Here is a 19,698-nt window from a genome sequence, read left to right as displayed (position 1 = left end):
TTATACTTGATATAGTTCTTGTCCCCTCTGAATAACATCTAAGGCAGTCTGCTGCATGTTGCTGACACTTTCATTGTGTATATGCAAGGTATGTTCAGCTTCACTCATATCTCTTGCAATATCAGCATTTTGCAGTTCCTCAGACCATAGTTCTAACTGTGAAGATATCTAAAAAAGCATATATTTAAAAAAATATCAAAATGTATTGGAATAGATTTTGCTAAGCTGGCAAAAGCATATAATAAAATAAAATTTTTTTTGTTTATGAGTATGATCTTTTTAATTTCTTATTTAGTTACAAGAATGAAAACCTGTACAAACAGAATGAAAAATTGATTTCCATGAATAAACTTCATACCATTTGTCATAAATGCTATAAAAGTTCTTTTTCATAATCTTTATAAAAAATACAAACATCTCTTAGAATAAAGAAAAATATATTTTTATACTTGAATGTTGTAATAGCAATGACAAAATTAGGATTAATAGATATAAAAAAAAACAGAATATTTAAAGAAACAAAAATAAGTTATCTTAATATAAAAATGGAATATGATGATAAACAGAACCATTAAGAAAAATGCAAATCACTTGACTTAATGACTTAAAACCACAGACATGGTAAACAGGCAATCAGAGATAAGATCCCTTTTGATTTTGAATAGTTTAATAATTCAACCGCTCATAACATTTTAAGTTTTAATACTATTCTTACTAATTACAGTACAACAAAATTTACTGACTTCGGTTGTTTACCAATAAAACTTTGCCCTTTATTTCATTGAATATCAAATATGATAAAGATTTCCATCGTATAAAGAAAGTTTACTCTTTAATGTGTTATCTCTATAATTCATCTGAGAAGACAATATACTGCAGAAGATATCTAAATTAGAAGTAAGTATTACAACAAGCAAGTTGAAATGTTAACAGTGTGGGTCAAAACTGCATATTAATGCATTATTATTTTAATAATAATCAATAATTTTTGAAACTAAATCTTGATTTATGATTTGAAAATAGAATTATACCTTTCAGTAAAATTCCACATTTTCAAGAACATATTAGCAAAAAATGTGTGCCTAGAAAAGTTCAGTATTGCATAGCATATTAAATAGAAAGCTTATATATATATTAATTATAGTGCATGATTTATGTTGTCTTCCATATAAAAATTACCAAATTTTTAAACAATACATATGAAACATCTAATTAGATTTCTTTATTATATTTAAAAAATATTATTTGTTTTTCTAGTTATTGTTAGATGGTATTTATGACTCAGGTGGGAAGTAAATGTAATTTTATAAAAAAAATTGCTCTTAGATAGATTAAGTGGTAATGAATCTCTGGAGAAAAAAAATAAACTTTTGGCGTCATTCGCAAAATTAAAAAAAATCATTTGACAAAAGCAATTTTACCTCCAATGCATCTCTTTCAAACAGTCGCAGCTGAAGGCACAGATCAAGCTTTAGTTTTCTATTTGCCCAGAGTTCTTCAAGTTCCTCTCTACTTCGACTAAGAGATTCTAGAAGTCCTTCAATGGCAGCATTTGATGTACTAGAGTCACTATCAGGTTCTAATCCAGAGTTTCTAAAAGAAAGAGATTAGGGATTATAAGAAAATTACTAGATTAGATATTAAAAATTAATAACACAAAAAACATTCTAATGATATTGAAATATAAATAAGAGTTTTCAGTAGAAAATAGTTACAATGGTTTCATACTAATATGGCTCTTTAAATGAGACTTTCAGTTAATGAAGGGGATTTTGGGGTTCTTTCCATCTCTGAATAAATTATACAAATAAACAATACTTGAAGCACTGTGCATAACAGACAATGCTAATTTCAAAGCAGATTTTAATATAAAAATTTTAAAAAACACTTTGCTCAATCATGAGTGGTCTTTAAAACTGAGATAAGAAAGAATTTTGTAAGGGTCCAAAATACAGATTGATTCACTTTGAAAATTGCACTGGAAAATTTGTTCTTAGAATTCTAACCTCTTCCAATTAAAAATATAGATGAGCTGCATTAGGTAAGAAGCACAGTCTAAAGATATTACTCCTTTGTCAGGAAAATTGTTTACAAAATTCAGAATTGACAAGGAATAGACTTATCAGAAACAATGGGATGATTACACTTTCTATTATTCGCTTTGAAAAATAATGGTTGTTCAATATCATTAGATAATGAAAGCAAATTGAGCATGTATGAGCCCAAAAGATATTTATATTTAATTACGATAAATATTGTGACGAGTCAAACGTTTAAAGACATAATCAGGCTGGCAAATTTCACACATGTGATGTAATTCAGTAGCGTTCCTGACTTGCCATTCCTTAAGAAAATCTATATACTTCTGGAAAAAAGAGCATTTTAAAATTTTTTATGAAGATTAATGGATTTAGGATAGAGACTTATCGTATACTTACGGAGAACTAAACACATCATCACAAAGGACACAATTAGGATGAAATAACACTCGAAGTTCAGTCAAACAAACTTATAAACTAAACATGATGATATAAGAAATGTCAATAGTGTTAGGAATCAATAAGTAAGACTAGTTAGAAAAATGCAAATAAAGTAGGAGTGGCTTTAGTATACCTGAACTAATTATCAAAACATCAATGCCAATATAAATTATATTTAAAAAAAAGACATTTCAATTTATTTTAAAATTAAAAGATATGCAAATTACATTACTATGACATTGCAAAAAAAGACATTTCAATTTATTTTAAAATTAAAAGATATGCAAATTACATTACTATGACATTGCAATTATTAACTCCACCACACAACTTAAATAAAAAGGTTAAATAGAAATTATACTTTGTGCAAATAAAGTAAAATTAAACTAATAACATCAATATATCAGTGCTTTTGATGTCATTGACCCTTCGATCACTACAAAATTCAAAATTATAAATATAGAAGTATAACAGTAAAATGTATATACATACTGTAATTCTTCTAACAGAGCTTCTCCTTCAGATACTGTATTCATTGCAGCATCAATAGTAGAATCTCTTTGCTGATTGAACTGCTCTAAAAGTTGTTCAGCTCCTTCAACATTTTCTGCAACTTCATCACTTTGTAATTCCTGACGTAATTCTTCAAACCAACTAGTCAACTGAAATGCAAAAATATATAATATAATGCACCATTTTCCAAAGGGAATTTTATCAAAAAGTCCCCATTTAACTGAATAAAAAGAATTAAAATTTGTTATAATACTAAAATTTGGTAAAATAACTAATTTTTTGAAAGATAAACTAGCAAGATTTTAAAAATTTCTGTGAATTATTGAATATCCAAATTCACCTAAATTGATTTGTTGTCATAACTATTTTGAAATTTTAACATTAAAAAATATAGACTCCTGGGGAAAAAAGACAACTTAATGCAGAACAAAGACAACAAATTTAGATTTGAAATTAGATTTTGTAGCATATCATCGAATGAAGAAATGTCTTATTTGGAAATGGGGAATAAGAAAATAAGCATTATTTGTTTCTGAATTTCATTCCTATAAATAAAATTAAGATAGCATTATCTATTCTTTAACTAACCCATAAGAGGAAATAAAAACACTCATTAATACATTACTAGAAAATAAATTAATTCCATAAATTTAAAAGAGGAAATGAGATTATCATCTTAACACATATCCAATTTGTTTATTCAGTTTCTTTTTATACACTGAAGAATTTCTTGCAATCTAAATAATGATGCCACGGATCTGAAACATTCTGAATCTCAATGAGTAAGAGCAATCCCTATGAGTGAATGGGACCCCACCCCCTTTTTCTTTTTACTCACTATAAAAGCAATTTAAAGATCAAAAAATTAACTTAATACATAAAACAATACTTCAAGTGTTAATTTCAAAAGATGAAAGCTGAACAAGAAATTTATAGGTATTTTCATTTAGATGTTCTTTTCACCAATATTTTTTACATTTGTAAGTGTTAAGAATGTAAGATTTCATAGATTTAAAAAAGAATTATTTCAAATAATACTTCAAACTTTTGTAAAAGCATCCTCAAACTATAGATTGAACAAATAACTTATTCATTTTTCTACAGAAAAAAAACTTAAATATCTTTCATTTACATCATTTTACTACCAGAGAACAACCCTAATCATAAGTGCATAAAAATTACAGAATATTTACTTCATTTTCATGAGTGAAAAACATAACAGCTAGATCTAACAGGTTTCTCCTTTGATCAACTCTGGCTGCAAAACTGGTAATGTGACCCTCTAATTCTTGAGCAACTCCATAAATTTCTTCAGCATTACATTCCCCTGTTTGTGCAAGTTCTTCAGCTGCAGCAAGTAACTTTTCAGCATTTGTGTATGTATTCTAGAAAATAATTTATACCAATAAGAGCAAACATTATTTTAAAATTATTTCAAGAATGTGTAAAATATATTCTTATAACAGGAAGAATATTAAACAATTTCGACAGTGTTTGAAAATATGTAGTATAGTGTTTGAAACTATTACTAAAAATGCATTTTTCTTAACAGGTATAAATATTGGGCAAGCTGTTTTTAAACATTACAACTGTTTAAAAAACTGTTAAAATAAATTATATATTGTTTTATAACCAATAATTATGAGTACAGGTAGTAAACAAAACAAGAAGTAATAATAAAAAGTAATAATGCAGCGACTGTGAAAACAGATTTTTTTTTATCTTGATTTATTGTTTAGAGATTAAATTTATGCATTTCATGGGACGCGTAAATTGAATTTCAAAACTATAGAAATACATAATTTTAAAATTAAATATTTAATAAGGAAATATTAAATTAAATAGCAATAAAACTAAATTGTACAAGGATAATAGTAACACTAATGAAACTAAATTCCATTACCACGAATGCATATGCATAGTTAATCTAATTCACTCACCTGGCGGTATGCATGGCTTAGTTTTAGCATAGTATGGCATACATGCATAGTTTTAAATTTAATTTACATATTGCGTGAGACACACATGCATAGATTTATATTTAATTTGTGCATCCTATGGGATACAATTTGCAAAGATTTAAATTTATTTCATGCCCTCTGCAAGACGCATATGCATATATTTAAAATTAATTCAAAGCATCCCTGGGAAATGCCTAAGCATTGTTTTACAATTACATTTACGCATCTTGTGGGAGTCATATATGTGTGATAACCCTGTTTAGAGTAAAAATTTTATTATTTATAAAAATTGGTGTATAAAATATTTTCTGCGATCTGTAATTATGCTGTTGTAAATAAAAATAATTACCAACTGCAAAGCAAATTAAGAGAAATTTATACCTGAGCAACTGTTTCGAAATGTTCATGGCTTTTTTGGAGAACTTTAGCACGCTGTAGATTTCTTCCAACACCAGTATTTTTTCTTAAAAATACTTCACCATGATTTTCCAGCCAATCTAATACCTTTAAATTAAAAATTTTTTTGATTTAATTTGAATCAATATTAAAAATTTATTATTATAACAAATTCAATAATTAATATAATTTAAATGCCCAGATCCATTTAATTATCAGGAATAAACTAAATATATTTACTTGTCTGACATCTTCTTGAAAGAGGCCCAAGGCCAAACGCTGATGAAGTTTTACTTTTTTTGTATGCCACTGAGTCTCCAGTGCACGGTGATGGTTTAAAATATCATGTATTACAGATAGTACATGTTTGGCACCTTCTGAATAATCAGCAGCAGGATTGCAGAGATGGTTATTGCCATTGTGATTCATCATTTCTATATTCTTTCCATCATTATGCAACTGTAAAATAAGCAACATTAGAAATTAGAGGTTTAGTGTAATCTAATGTATTGTACAAATGGAAAAAAAACTTCATGGGATAACTTTTTTTCTCCATAAAATACGTATTTTGTTATTTTTTAATATTTATTTTGTACATAAAAACACTGTATATGCTTTCAAAATAGAAAGCTAATTGATATCATATAAAAAATGTAACTCAAAACTATAACAATTAAGAAGATTATAAATACAAAACAATTAAATTTGAAAAACACTTAATTTCAATGAATGTTTATCCCATTTTTTGCATTACCTTTATTGTAAAAAAAGTGTAATGATACATTTCAATACCTAAACCTGACATTTCTACTTTAAAATTTTAACATGTTTTATATTTTTTAATTCTTTTAAAAAGATGGAAATATGGAAATAATATAATTTTGCCATCTCTTTTTTTTCCCACAACTTTTTTAGAAAAACAAAAAGTTTGTACTAAACATTTTACTTAGAAATAAATAAGAAAACTCTTATTCTCAGAAAAAGTTATTTAAATGTACAGAAAAAAAAACAATGATGGTTATTATAACAAACTTTTCTTTAAAAATACAAGACATAACAAAAAATGCTTACATGTTTTCTCGAAGACATATCGACTCTCGGCTGATGACATACTTGTACAAGATGATCAAGCTGATAAAGAAGTTTTTTACTGGTGCTATGAACCTAAAATAATGTTTGAAAGATAAAGTAAGAAAGTATAATGTGTGAAAGATAAAGTAAGATATAAAACTCAGAATTAGGATTCTCACAAGATTATAAACAATAAACAAATGAAATACAAATTTAAAAAGACAAATACTGTACATAAATCAGTTTATACTGATAAAATATAACTGATATACCAATAAAACATAACAAAAAACATACTGTGTAACAATAACCATTGACAATAGAGTAACTAAACTGGTAAATTAAAGAAATGAAATGAAAAAAATGAGTTCTAACCTCAGTGTAAGCTTGGCACATATTTTCATAAAGTGTTTGATGCTGATGAATAACTTCTTCCAAATGAACTACTTCTCTAGGAACTATAGTTTGCTCACATGCTTTACTCCAAGGAGAGACATTGTTCATGTACTACAAACAAGAGTAAAAACTAATTACTGACTGAAATAGAATAAATATAAATAGAAACTGATCATAAATAAAAAACAGTTGGACTTTCAATTATGTTCAATCTTCTAATTTTACGAACACTTATCTACCCTTAAAGTCACACCACTAGAATTTTTCTGTTTTCAAAGAGTGAAGAATGTTTTGCTGTCATAACTAATGGAAGCTGAATAATACATGCACCATCATTACAGCTGTATACCTGCCAACTTTTAATCCTTTCAAGGCAGTGGTAGTAAAATGAAAGTGGTAGTAAAATGAAATGCAAATTACAATTTTAGGCAAAAACATTCGCTGTATTTTGAATAAGCTTATGCGGATTACTTGAACAGTATTACATATTAATATATATGCTTAGTTTTTTAAAAAATAGTGGTGGATCAAAAATATTATAAATTAATTTTATAAATGCAAGGAATATATAGAAAGCATGCATTTTACTACCACTTTAAATATAGAAATAAAATTTTACATTAAATGCGTAAAAGTTGGCAGGTATGTAGCTTAATAGAGTAATCTATCCTTATATCTTAATACAGCAACATACAGGATACAATTACAAATAAGTGCATAAAAAGATAATTAAACTTATAACTATTTTGTACATCAAAGAGCTGAAAGTATCAAACACATCTGAATAAACTCATAAATGCAAAATATCAAAGGCATGTAAAGTATACTGAGTATATATTAAGTACATTATTTTAAATACATGAATTATTTAAAAAGAAGAACATTAAAAGAAATTTAAACAAATAAAAATTTACATTTTCACTGTAAAAATTTTTCAATCAAAATAAATAAAACTTAAAAAATTATTAATTTATTTAGGAAAGTTAAAACATTAATTACTGATTTTAACAATTCAATTCTTATTATTATTTTGGGATATTTTAATTAATTTAATATGAAATAGAACTGCATTTAAAATGTTCCTTTTGTATATATGTACTGTGGAGACTAAAAATGGATGGGCAACAGCAATTTTGCTTAAAATTAACATTGTATTTTTTTTTCTTGTTGCAATAACTCTAGTATCATATCTATTGCTTTAGATTTAGATTTTAGTTAAAAGTCTTTATTTATATATGTAATAAAAAACTCTTTTCAAATAAGCAACTACTTGTGTATTTTTTTATTTTATTTTTTTTTTTTTAAAGAAAGAAGGAAACTCTACCTATTTTATTCTCACTCGATTACTAAAATATTTACTATAATGGATTGACAATTACATAAAAGGCAAAACTTTTAGATTTTTTCTTAATAAAATGTTATGTAAAGGGAATGATGGGACATGCCTTTTAATGCAACAGTATTTTCAATATTTAAAGAAAAATAATATAACAATACAATTAGTTTCTAACAACTGACTTAAAAAAGTTTGTAATATATGTCATATAAAAATGGTTTTTAAAATATAACAATCTTCAATTATGGAAACAATTGCATGCAGCCACATTTTTTATTTCGTTTAGACTATGTAATTAATTATAGAAATCGTAAGTCTTTTAAGTGACACACTGCCTATATTTTTCCAAAATAATTCGGAAACTATACATGCACTTTAAGAAAACAAACATGGCCGATCCTTGTCTCATTCAGGAAAAGAGGCAAACCATTAAGAGACATGATAATATTTTATTTTTTTACTGTTTTAACAGACATGTTAATGCTTTAATATTTATATCTAAATTTATAAATTTTAATTATTACAATACTTCATAATATTGTTATTATAACAATTATAATATTTGAATTATTATATAGAATAATACCCATATTGTTCCAGTAATAATAGAAGTATAAGAAATTTTTTAGTAAAAAGCATTCTATGTACTTATAAAAAAATCTATGTACTTATAAAAAAAGTTTCAGAGAACAGAATTTCATTAAAATATCCCAATATTTTGAATATTTCCAAAAAAATTTATCTCAACGAACTCCTTTTAGAAAAAAAGAAAAGTAAATTAAAGTAAGTTTAATTATAAATATTTACTTGTTCAGCTTTTTGATGAAAGAGAACTGACAAAGCTAAAACAGTAGTTCTTTCATCAAGGCCAGCAGCAAATTCTTTCCATGCACGATCCAATCGAGCAGCAATTTGTTGTATAGTAGCAGCTGAATAATGGCCTCCCTCAATTAAACGAGATGCCACTGATAAAATGCGATTGATGTTAACATAGACATTCTGTAAATATAAATTTCATTAGATTAAGCAATAAATTAAAATATTTTACTTTGCTGTAAACATAATAAAATTGATGACCCAACATTATTGTTACAAATAAATATAAAAAATGATATGTTGTATTGTTGCAAATTAAACATTTTATCAATAAAATAATTGATGGAATGATTGAGTGATGATAGATTTAATGATGGTTTCAGAAATATATTAGATGATGATACATCACAATGATAATAACAATATATATTAAAATAGAGCAAAATTGCATTTGTATTTGGATATTAAATATATTCAGTCATTGAATGGTGAAAAACAATTATTGAGATCCAAGATACAAACAAACAAATTACATACAAACAATAATAAAACAAACAAAGTCTAGAATAAAGAAATTAAGGGGAATGTGATTGTTTACAAAAAAGTGGTTGAGCAAAGCAAATGTGGAATAGCAATAACCCAAGAGGTTCAATGGTCACATTACGTGAGGTTAACATTGAACAGTTTGGTATCACCCAATTTGGAATAAGGTGGACACAAAAAAAAATAATCAAAATTATAGAATTAAGATAATCAGACAATGACTTGACAAACAATCTGGAAAAAAAACTGTGGAAGCAATTTACAAGGATTAGGGAGTGATAATGAGCAGAAGGCACAGCCTTTAAAATAGTTCAAATAAACTATAAAAAAATTAAAACATAATATCTAGGATATTAAACAAGACTAAGGAGAAAAGAATAAACAATTAAAAAAATAGAGAAGTAAAGAATTATCAAAAGACATGAATCGAAGAGAAGGCAAAAAAAAAGCAATCTGAAAGGAATTGTGTTAGTAGTTTCAGGGGTTATGGAGCAATAGCAAGCAAGGGACAGAGCCGCCTAGTATAAATAAAAAATATAGTAGAAATTTCGTGATAAGTTAATTTATATAATTTATTACAATGAATTCAAAAATTTTAATAAAAAACTCTGTTGAAAAGTATAATAAATAAAACATTTTTAATTCTTTAATAGAGTCGTTTAGGAAGTATACATCCATTTTTTTCTTTTTTAACATAACATTTTGATTTGGCATATAAGTTTCCTTTTTTTATTCAACTACAAAGAGTACAATACAGTGGCTACTTTTTAGGTTTCTAACATTCATATTTATTGCATTCCAAATAATTTAGGCATAATCTATCTCTTCTAGAAGTTTTGTGCATCAGTACTGAATTCATAAATACTTTCACCTTTTGATGAATGTACTAGATATTATTCCAATTCGGACTCTTTTTCAGCCTATTTTTATACCCTGGTAACTTCCAAATCAAGTGACATACTTAATGAAGAACAAAATTAAGAATAGCATTTTTTCAGTATTAATGAAACCAGCAATGAACTTAAAGAACTTAAACATAATTTTAGGCTTAAAAATATTTTCATTAAAAATTGAAAAAGAATAACTAATGAAATCATGAAGGAATTAAACATTAATAAATAAAAGTTTCATTCAAATTTTTTTATTTTCTCTTCAAGAAAAAAAAAGTACCATTGAGGACATAGTAAAATGGTTGTGCTCTTCTTGTAGATCCTTTGCCTCTTGATATGTCTGGCCTATATCAACATAGCTGACAAGGAACAGATCTCTATTATGGTAAATCCAATCAAACATCTGCAAAATACACAAAATATAGCTTTCAGACTCAATTAAAAGTACATTTCTTTAACAAAAAGACTTAATTTACAAATGAATCATTAATTATTTTAGGCAAGATATATTTATAAATGTAATAATAGAGCATCATGAAAATAAATTCAATAATAGCACAAATTTTAAATAAAAATAGAATTAAAAAGAGTCAATTGTTAAGAGTTAAATTAATTATAAAAAATTAAATTAACATTTCTAGAAATCTTATTATATTTATGTTTACCTGTTAGAAAAAAGTGAACTGATTGAAAAAAAAATTACAAAATTAATTGCAAATAATAAAAAAAAATTTTAATTGTAGCTTTGCTGTTGTTTTTCTAAATATTTAAAGCAAATATTCTAATAACTAACAATTATAATAAAATAATGAGCTCTGGAATATTTAAAAATATATAGACATCAATAATTGAAACAAAAAGAGAAATAAGAAGAATAAAAAAAATATCATAGGAGTTTTATTAATGTGTATTTTTATTTCCTACAAATAAACATTTCTAATGTTTGACCAAATTCAAAAATATTGTAAGAGAATTTAAACATAATATGGCATTGGATAATTATACATACTTTTTGAGCATCTTGCTCGTACAGACGTAGCTGAAGACACTGATCAAGTTTTACTTTTCGGATATGCCATAGTTGTAACAAATGCTGTCTCGTCACATGAATATTTTCCAGGAGTTGGACAATTTGAGGAACAGAATTCTGAAAATCAACATTTCCAGCCATACCCGCAGGTCCACTGTCTCTACTAGAATACCCAGAGTCACAGGAGCCTCCACTACTACCACCAGTGGCAAAACTTAGCCTTAAAAGAAATAGTTATTTTATTTTCACATACAAGGTGGCAAGAAGTCACAACAAAAATGTTTGAAAACAAATATTTTTGGCACTACGTATCACTAACTCATATTAGATGTAATGCTTGGTGACAAAAAGTTCTTTGGAAACCTCAAATGGAATATCCAGCAAAGTCATACTCCAGTAAATAAAAATAATACCCACACAAGAATGGTGCAAAGCAAGTTTTTCTTGACTTCTTCTTATGGTACAAGAATGACTACCTTATTCAACAGACTTTAATTGAATGGGGTATCCTGAGATGCTCGTAAAACTTTAACGTCCCTAAAAAATATTTTTGAGCATGGAAGAGGACAAAATATCAGTATGAAAGTAACAGCCAATAACAAAAAATTTGGTAAGAAGTTAATTGCTCTGAGGTCAAAAGATTGTTACTTAGAACATACATAAATATACTGTAGATAGTATTATGTTTTAATATATTCTGAAAATTCAGTAGTAATATTTTAATAATCAAAATTTTTCACATACATTTTAAAAATTTTTTAGGAAATACAAAAAGCATCTAAAAACATGAACATTTACTTATGTAGAACTTGTTGTCCTTCCATATCAATATCTTCCACAGGAACTTGCATTATTTTCTTTTTCAAGGTAGCATGACTATCTATCATGGCTTTTGAAGAAGACACATCATCAGCAAATTCATTCCTTGTTAATTCTTCTTTTACAGCTTCCATTCTCGATAGTAAATCACTACCTTTCCATGTGAAACTTTCAACAGACTGTAAGGAGAAAAAAAAGGAGAAAAGTCAAACACATTAGATAAAAAACTATAAAAAATATTGATCGCAGTGATGGCAAGAATATAATACATATTAGAGATGATATGCATTGGTTGAGGCAAAATATTGCATCATTTTGAGTTCGCAAAAAATAGTTTTAGAATCAAACATGAAAAAAATCAATTAAAAAGATAACTGATTTAGAACAACTTCAGTTGCAATGAATTAAAGAGCCACGATAAATGTATAATCCACATAAAAAAAAATTGTGCAAATATTTCTTTTTCTTTTTGCGAAGTCCAATCTAAGAAAAAATTATTATTATCATAAATATTACTTTTCTACACGTACATGGGTTTTCCATTTGATCCCATTTTGCACATATTTTTTGGTTGACTTTTTTTTTTAATTAAATGGCACTTACATAAATGCCAAAAATAATTTTTTTATTACTTGAAAATATCAAAAATATTATAAATATTTATGTATGGGACACAGCACTAGTTGTCATTTTTATTCATTTCAGTAATAAATTAAGATTTTTCAAAATTTAAACACGCTCAGTTTAAAAGGTTGTCCATCACTGATCTATGTGAAACATTTGTAAACATTAAGCTCAGGTAATAGCACAGACTTAAAGTACCTTGTGATGTATTTTTTAAAAAAAACAGTCCTAAAAATAAATTTAAAAACCAATTAGTTCTAAGAGTAAATGATAAAATGTTTAGCATTTAATTAATATGTAGCTATTATTGAAATCAGAGATTTTCATCATAAGATTCACTAAAATTTTAAGTATTAATACTACTCCCCGTGACAGAATTGTGGCGACACGACGATATTTTTGCAAAACGTTACAGAGTTCTTGCAGAAAGATTTTTCCTTTGGAAAAAAAAAACTTTTGCTTTTCCTTTCTGCAGAAATTTTTGAAAATATTAATCTTTTCTTCAGAATTATATTAAAAGTTGCCTTTCTCGTGCATTGGAGTGGGAAAAAATATGCTTGTGATTTTTCTATTCTTATTTGAGAATAATGAAAAATAAAGAATAATGAAGTAAAAAACTTGGTTTTCTTTTTTGTAGAAATATTTGTTCTATTTTTTCATGCAGTTATTACTACTGATTTCCACATAACTTTTAAAATCCGATATTTTTAGTAAGATATAATTTATTACAACTGAATCTCGAAATGAAAACACGCATTTAGTAATCCTTTTTTGAAGAGTCCAATACGCGTGATTTCGAAAAGGATCTTTTTTTCGGTAGTTACAGCAATAGATTTCACTATTTTAAAAAAATATATTTTAATATGATGATGAATTACAAAATGCGAAAAAGGAAATAATTAGTGCGTTATCTTCCTACAAAATATGAAAATATAGCTCATAATATTAGAATTTAAAAAATTTAGAAATTAAAAAAGATATTATTTTATTTGATCCAATTTTTTTATTTATTTTTGATTATTTATCTATTTATTTTTTAAGTTAACGCTTCTGTTACTTTAAATTACTAACATGTATATTTTTTATTTTTTAGCATCTTGCAGAAAGGTAAATAGCATTAGAGGGGTATGTCGAAGAAAGCCCGAAAAAATTCTGCCACAGGGATACTTTTTTACTTCAAAGTTAAAAACTAGAGCATTGAAGTATTAATGAATAAAAACTATTCTCCAAGGTAAATTATTACCTCTCCCTTTCGAAAAAATATTCTGGAAGAAATCTAGATTTTTTTTGTTCATAATATTTATCTCAAAGTACGTTGATAATCAAGTGCTCCTATTTATTTTTAATAACTCCTGGATGAATTCACTAACTTCAATAGCTTCATGCCCAAGAAAAAAAGCTATACAATGCTTAGTTATAAAACCTTTAAAATTAATTATTTTGAAATTTTAAAAAAAAATGGTTGTAAGATTAAAAGTTACAGCACTAAATTGTATGTGTACACTAAATTTTATTTTAGGCCTTTATAACCTTTTACTAATTTTTTAATTGAAAATTCTTGGCGTTAAAGAAAATATTTTTTTAAAGATAAAAAAAAAAGGAGAGAAATAAAAAATTTGTTTTTCTGAAAATTGTTATCTTTGAATATTTTATGATTCCTCTTTATTTCAGAATATAACCTTCAAATACAAGGCTGATCTACCAATTGAGTTTGAGCTGTGGCAGAAAGAAACTCATTCAAATTCCACTTTAATGTGCTATTTATAGGGGTTTTTTTTATAAAAATAAGTGGTAACTTCAATAATACAGGTTTAGATGCGCAAATTTATTTTTCTTTTTTGTTTCGGTGGGGGGGAAGGGGATAAAAATGACCCAAACTTTATATCTAGATCAATAAATAATGTGCAGATAAAATCAGTTTTCATTAATATTAGACAAGCTATGCACAAAATGAAATGGCTAAGTACAAATATGAAAAAACATAAAAATAGAAGAATAAAATTAAAGTATTCTTACCAGTCTGATTTCGATCCAGAGATTATGGTCATATGGGAGAGTTCCTTCTAAATCACTGGTCAACTGAGAGGGATCAATATACTTTGATAAAGTTTCTACAGATATCATGCTAGTCTATTAGAATAAAATAAAAAAAAACATATGTAAAATACAAAGATACAATAATTATACAATATATATCTATATATTATGGAAAATTTTCTACAAATAAGTTAAAAAGATGCTCTTTGAAATCTTATTCCTTCACTGGTAAATCTTAACAACAAAAAATACAAAAGACATTATTTCTAATTGAAATACCTATACTTTTCGTGTTCAACTTTATCTTTTAAAATTAAACACTAGTGTTTTTTTTAGGTATTAAGTTAATTTTTTTGGTCCTCAAATTGATTTTATATTGAACAAAAAAGTCTGAAACTCATGATTCATGTCATTTCTCCACTCAGAGCAATTCAGAAAGTTTCAGATTGACGACATTATTATTTGAATTGAAACAGTGCAAGTTTAATTTTGTTAATGTGAATAAACTTCAAAAGAAAATAATGCTTATTTTGTTATTCCCTCACTTATCACTGTGAGAGTATTCACTCTAGTTATTTATGAAGTTAATTTATTTTCTCAAAATGTATTGAGGGTTCTAATTTTCTCTTATGTGATAGTTTAAGCATCTCAAAGGATGAGTAAATTAAATTTAAAGCTAAGCATGTGTGTCCCACAGAATGCATAAATTAAACTTAAACACTATGCATGTGGGTCTGATAATGTTTAATGCTTATTTTCCCATTTCCTAGCAATTATCATTCTCCCATGACAGGAAAATGACATTTTTGTAAATTGATCTAATGTTTTTAATGACTATTTAAAAATATATTGCTTCAGTTTGCATTTTTTTTAAAAAACAGATAAGGACTGACGTATTCTTAAACATATTAATGACAGTTATTATTTTAAAAATGTTTATAATTAAAAATTACTATTTCCGTACCATGTCATCATTCCCTCCCTTCAATTAAAACTCATAATAATTTGAGTATTTCTTTAAATGTTAAGCATGACTGCTGTGTTTTTCTCGTCTAGTACTTAATCCGGCATTTTATAATAAAAAATTAGAAACTTACAACACAGTTTTTTTTTTTTTTTTTTTTTTTTTTTTTTTTTTTTTTTTNTTTTTTTTTTTTTTTTTTTTTGTCAAATCAGAAAATAGCCTATTTGTAGAAAATGACCCTTATTATAAATAATATATTTGGAAAAATAAATAATACATCAAATAAATATCTGTTGATTAAACTGCGAGAAAACTTACTGAGAGTAAAAGAAGAAGAAAATTTTTAAATGAAAAGTATTGTTCCATAGTTATATTGAAATATTTCTGTTTCAAGTTAGGTTAAAATTCTGAAAATAATATGATTTAATAAAACTCAGATTCAAGTAAACTATTCTTTTTATAATTTCATAAAATTAAAAAAAAAAAAATTTTATTTATTTTAAGACTAACTTTCCTATATCTGCTTAAAAGTAAATTATTTAAATTTTGTCTAAATACTCAAGCACATTTCCTACTGTTTGCGAATTTTGGAAAGACATGATACAATTTTATTGAAAATTCCTTTGAAAAATTTAAATACAATTGAAACTGACCAGAAATATAAAATGTTTTCTTTAAGTATTTCTATGTCATCAAAATATATTAATTACATATAATTTTACATAATATTTATAACAATAATTATTTTATATCATTTTTACATCAAAAAATATTATAATTTTGAACTAAGAAAATACAAAACATATTTAACATGTTAAAAATGTTTTAACAGAAAAGTTAGAAACTTAAACATTTTAAAGCACCATTAAAATATAATTACCTCAAATTTATACTTAGCACTTCCAAGGCTTGTGCGTTGCTTTTGCCAGAAGTTTTCTGGCTTTATGATGTAGGCAGTATGAATTTTGATCGGAAAAGTTTCCTAAAAAACATAATCTTTTTTAAGTAAAGAAAAAGCATAAGTAATCATAAAAAAGTTGAAGTTCTTATAAACAACTTTATTATTATCAAAAACTGCTTATTATCTCAAAATATATGTTACACAAAATCATTTTTAAAGAAAAAAACTAGGTGGAAAATTTTAGACCTATAAAAAATATTTGGATTTCTAAAATCATTGAATACATTGATAAAAAGTAAATTAAAAACAAAACATTTCAGTGATAAATGAAGAAATTTGATAAAATAAGTAGCAAAATATAATCATTTACCTGCAAGACTTTTAAAATTGGTTTCACAGTATTCCATGTCGTACCTCTCATGTCAATTACTACAGAAAATCCTAAATCTGTTGCTTCCTCACTATAAGATATAAAAAAGATGCGGGTGATTTTCTCAAAATTTTAACTTTTTCCTTAAGACAATTAGGAAAAATTCATCTGATAATTAAATTAATGTTGATAATTTTTACATTAAGACCATACATTTAAGAATACAAATCAATAACCAGCAATGAAAAAACTTAAAAAATAAAAATTTAGTGACAGATTTAAATTTGCAAGAAAAAATTTAATTACTGCCTCCCCACTTAAATAATTATAAAACGTGAAGAATATATTCAGGATAGCCTGGTTGATAGTGCTTTTCCATTGCAAAAACATCCATCACTAATATTTTTATATTAGCTTAGGCAAGACCACATTTAAGACATACTAATTTAAAACCAGAATTCTTATTTTAAAATGCGTTTTTCCGCATAGGAGTAGTAATTACAATAAAATTAACGGGAAAAAGACTTTTTTTTTTAAATTTTAAGATATATTTTTTTCTTAATCATTGCTTTATAAATTTAGTATAACCATTATTACTATTCTATAATAATTGCTCTGTATTCTATTTGTTAATAATATGACATAGATATTGCTTGTTTTAAATTTTAAAATATAATTTATATATTTCATCTTCATTGTTTACTGTTTAGAAATTAGTTTTGGTGGCATTTTTTAACCAATACATAATTTCATTTTTTGTAAACCTTATGTCTGCAGCCAATAAAACTTTTCATTCAAATAGCCCAGTAAAATATCAATAAACCTTTTATGCGGGTAGAAGTTTTATTCTTGATCTTTTTATCACCTATATTTAAACAATTTATTTAAAATTAAAACTGAAACTAACAAATTCTATAAAAAATAAAAATTGTTTCTATATTTTAAATAACCAAAGTCTTATTTATACTGAAATTTTTTTAAATAAAAACTGATAGAAAAATCTAAATTATAAAATTCAGAAATTAATGTAGTTAAAAGTATAACTTAAAGCAATTGAGCAAATATTCTAAATAATTCAATTCTTAAGAGTGATTGTTGTTGTTGTTACTTTACGTCGCACTATTTTTTGAACACAAAAGGGAACACAAAAATGACAAATAAACTTCTAATTAGTTTTAAAAAAACAAAATAAAATACAGTTAAAATTTGAAAAATAAAAAAAAATTTCAGTCAATCAATTTTACTTAACAAAGTTAGTAATTTTATCTTAAAATCAAACAATAGTTAGGATAAACTGAAAGCATTTACAACTATCTAAATATTTTAATTTTTTCTCAAAAAATTTAATAATAGTCATAAATTTTCTCAATTTTTAAAATTTAGTATTCTTATGTTAGATAACAATAGTTACATTGTCAGATAATAATGTAATTTTATTATTGTTTGAATTTTTACAAAAAAGAAACTACATATGTTATAATATAACCACATGAATCAAGTAGACTAAAAGTTTTTCAAATAGTAAAATAATTATAGACTTTCTGGTAATTACTCTACCCTTTAAGAGCATTTCAAATAAGGACAGTAACTACAAAACAATAGTATTACCCAGATAAATGAAACATTATTTCATTTCTTTATTTAAGATATCCATATTTTATAAAAGTTAAAGCATTTTGAAAAAAAAATCAAAAATATTTTACTTGCTTGAAATTTATTTGATAAAAAATAGGAACACAGTAATTACATTCAATAAAATTAACTACAGATTTTTTGAGATAAAATTAAATTTATTAATCGTAAAAGAAATGATACTGCAATTAAACTTTACTGTTCTGTAGAGAAGAGTGTTCTTTGTAACCTGGAAGTTATATTTTATTCAACAAGAGCCATTTAAAGTGTTTTATTGGTATTTTTTGTACTTGTGACAGTAATTATACCAAAATGGAGGACACATACAAACTGATCTGTAGAACAAAACATACAAATTATTCTAACAATATTGATTATAAATATTCATATAGACAGTCATACTAGATTAGAATATGTATGAATTTACTTCTAATACACTTTCATAACATAGAAAATTACTTAAAAAATTCAGAAATGTGTGTTGGGGTCTCATGACAGTAATGACATTTTGCCTTAAAAAATGAAATTCAAATACAAAATGTGTCTGAAGCATATTTTTTCATTCTTTGTAAGTAAAGTTGTAAGTAAACTACTATTAAATAATAGAAACAAATATTTGAATGAGAAATATTGTTTAAGGATGCAACAATTGCTTAAGGATGCAAGAACTGAGAAAAGAACCCATATAGCACTCTAAAATCTTTGCAGTCATCTTATAGATAAAAAATAAATAAAAAAAAAATTTTTTTTTAAATTTCATTTAAAAAATTTATCATAAGTTGTTGAATAAACTTTAAAGGACTGTTTTCTCCACTAGGGTGAAGGAACTAATATACAGTCAATTCGCTATAACTCGAAGTACGATAACTCGAATATTACTATAACTGGATTTTTTTATGACCTTCTCCTATATGTGGCT

The 19,698-nt window shown here is 25.5% G+C and overlaps 1 protein-coding gene across 3 annotated transcripts in view; it reads right to left on the bottom strand.

The window, feature by feature from the left end:
* The window catches only part of LOC107438352 (trio Rho guanine nucleotide exchange factor), a 68,005-nt gene that overhangs the window by 38,301 nt on the left and 10,006 nt on the right, over positions 1-19,698 (bottom strand). For all 3 annotated transcript variants that reach the window (XM_043043598.2, XM_016050632.4, XM_016050633.4), the window contains exons 4-18: positions 17,148-17,238; positions 16,757-16,858; positions 14,892-15,005; positions 12,231-12,430; positions 11,412-11,652; positions 10,683-10,805; positions 8,961-9,152; positions 6,797-6,928; positions 6,422-6,514; positions 5,591-5,809; positions 5,336-5,458; positions 4,187-4,378; positions 2,973-3,142; positions 1,422-1,593; positions 7-168 (exon numbers count right to left, since the gene is read on the bottom strand). In XM_043043598.2, the coding sequence (XP_042899532.1) occupies positions 7-168; positions 1,422-1,593; positions 2,973-3,142; positions 4,187-4,378; positions 5,336-5,458; positions 5,591-5,809; positions 6,422-6,514; positions 6,797-6,928; positions 8,961-9,152; positions 10,683-10,805; positions 11,412-11,652; positions 12,231-12,430; positions 14,892-15,005; positions 16,757-16,858; positions 17,148-17,238 (2,326 nt within the window). The remainder of the gene's footprint in view (positions 1-6; positions 169-1,421; positions 1,594-2,972; positions 3,143-4,186; positions 4,379-5,335; positions 5,459-5,590; positions 5,810-6,421; positions 6,515-6,796; positions 6,929-8,960; positions 9,153-10,682; positions 10,806-11,411; positions 11,653-12,230; positions 12,431-14,891; positions 15,006-16,756; positions 16,859-17,147; positions 17,239-19,698) is intronic.

This window comes from Parasteatoda tepidariorum, chromosome 1 (assembly GCF_043381705.1).
Source record: "Parasteatoda tepidariorum isolate YZ-2023 chromosome 1, CAS_Ptep_4.0, whole genome shotgun sequence".
Classification (NCBI taxonomy): Eukaryota; Metazoa; Arthropoda; class Arachnida; order Araneae; family Theridiidae; genus Parasteatoda; species Parasteatoda tepidariorum.
Note: the sequence above shows the minus strand (reverse complement) of the source record. Positions and strands in the feature narration are given on the sequence as shown.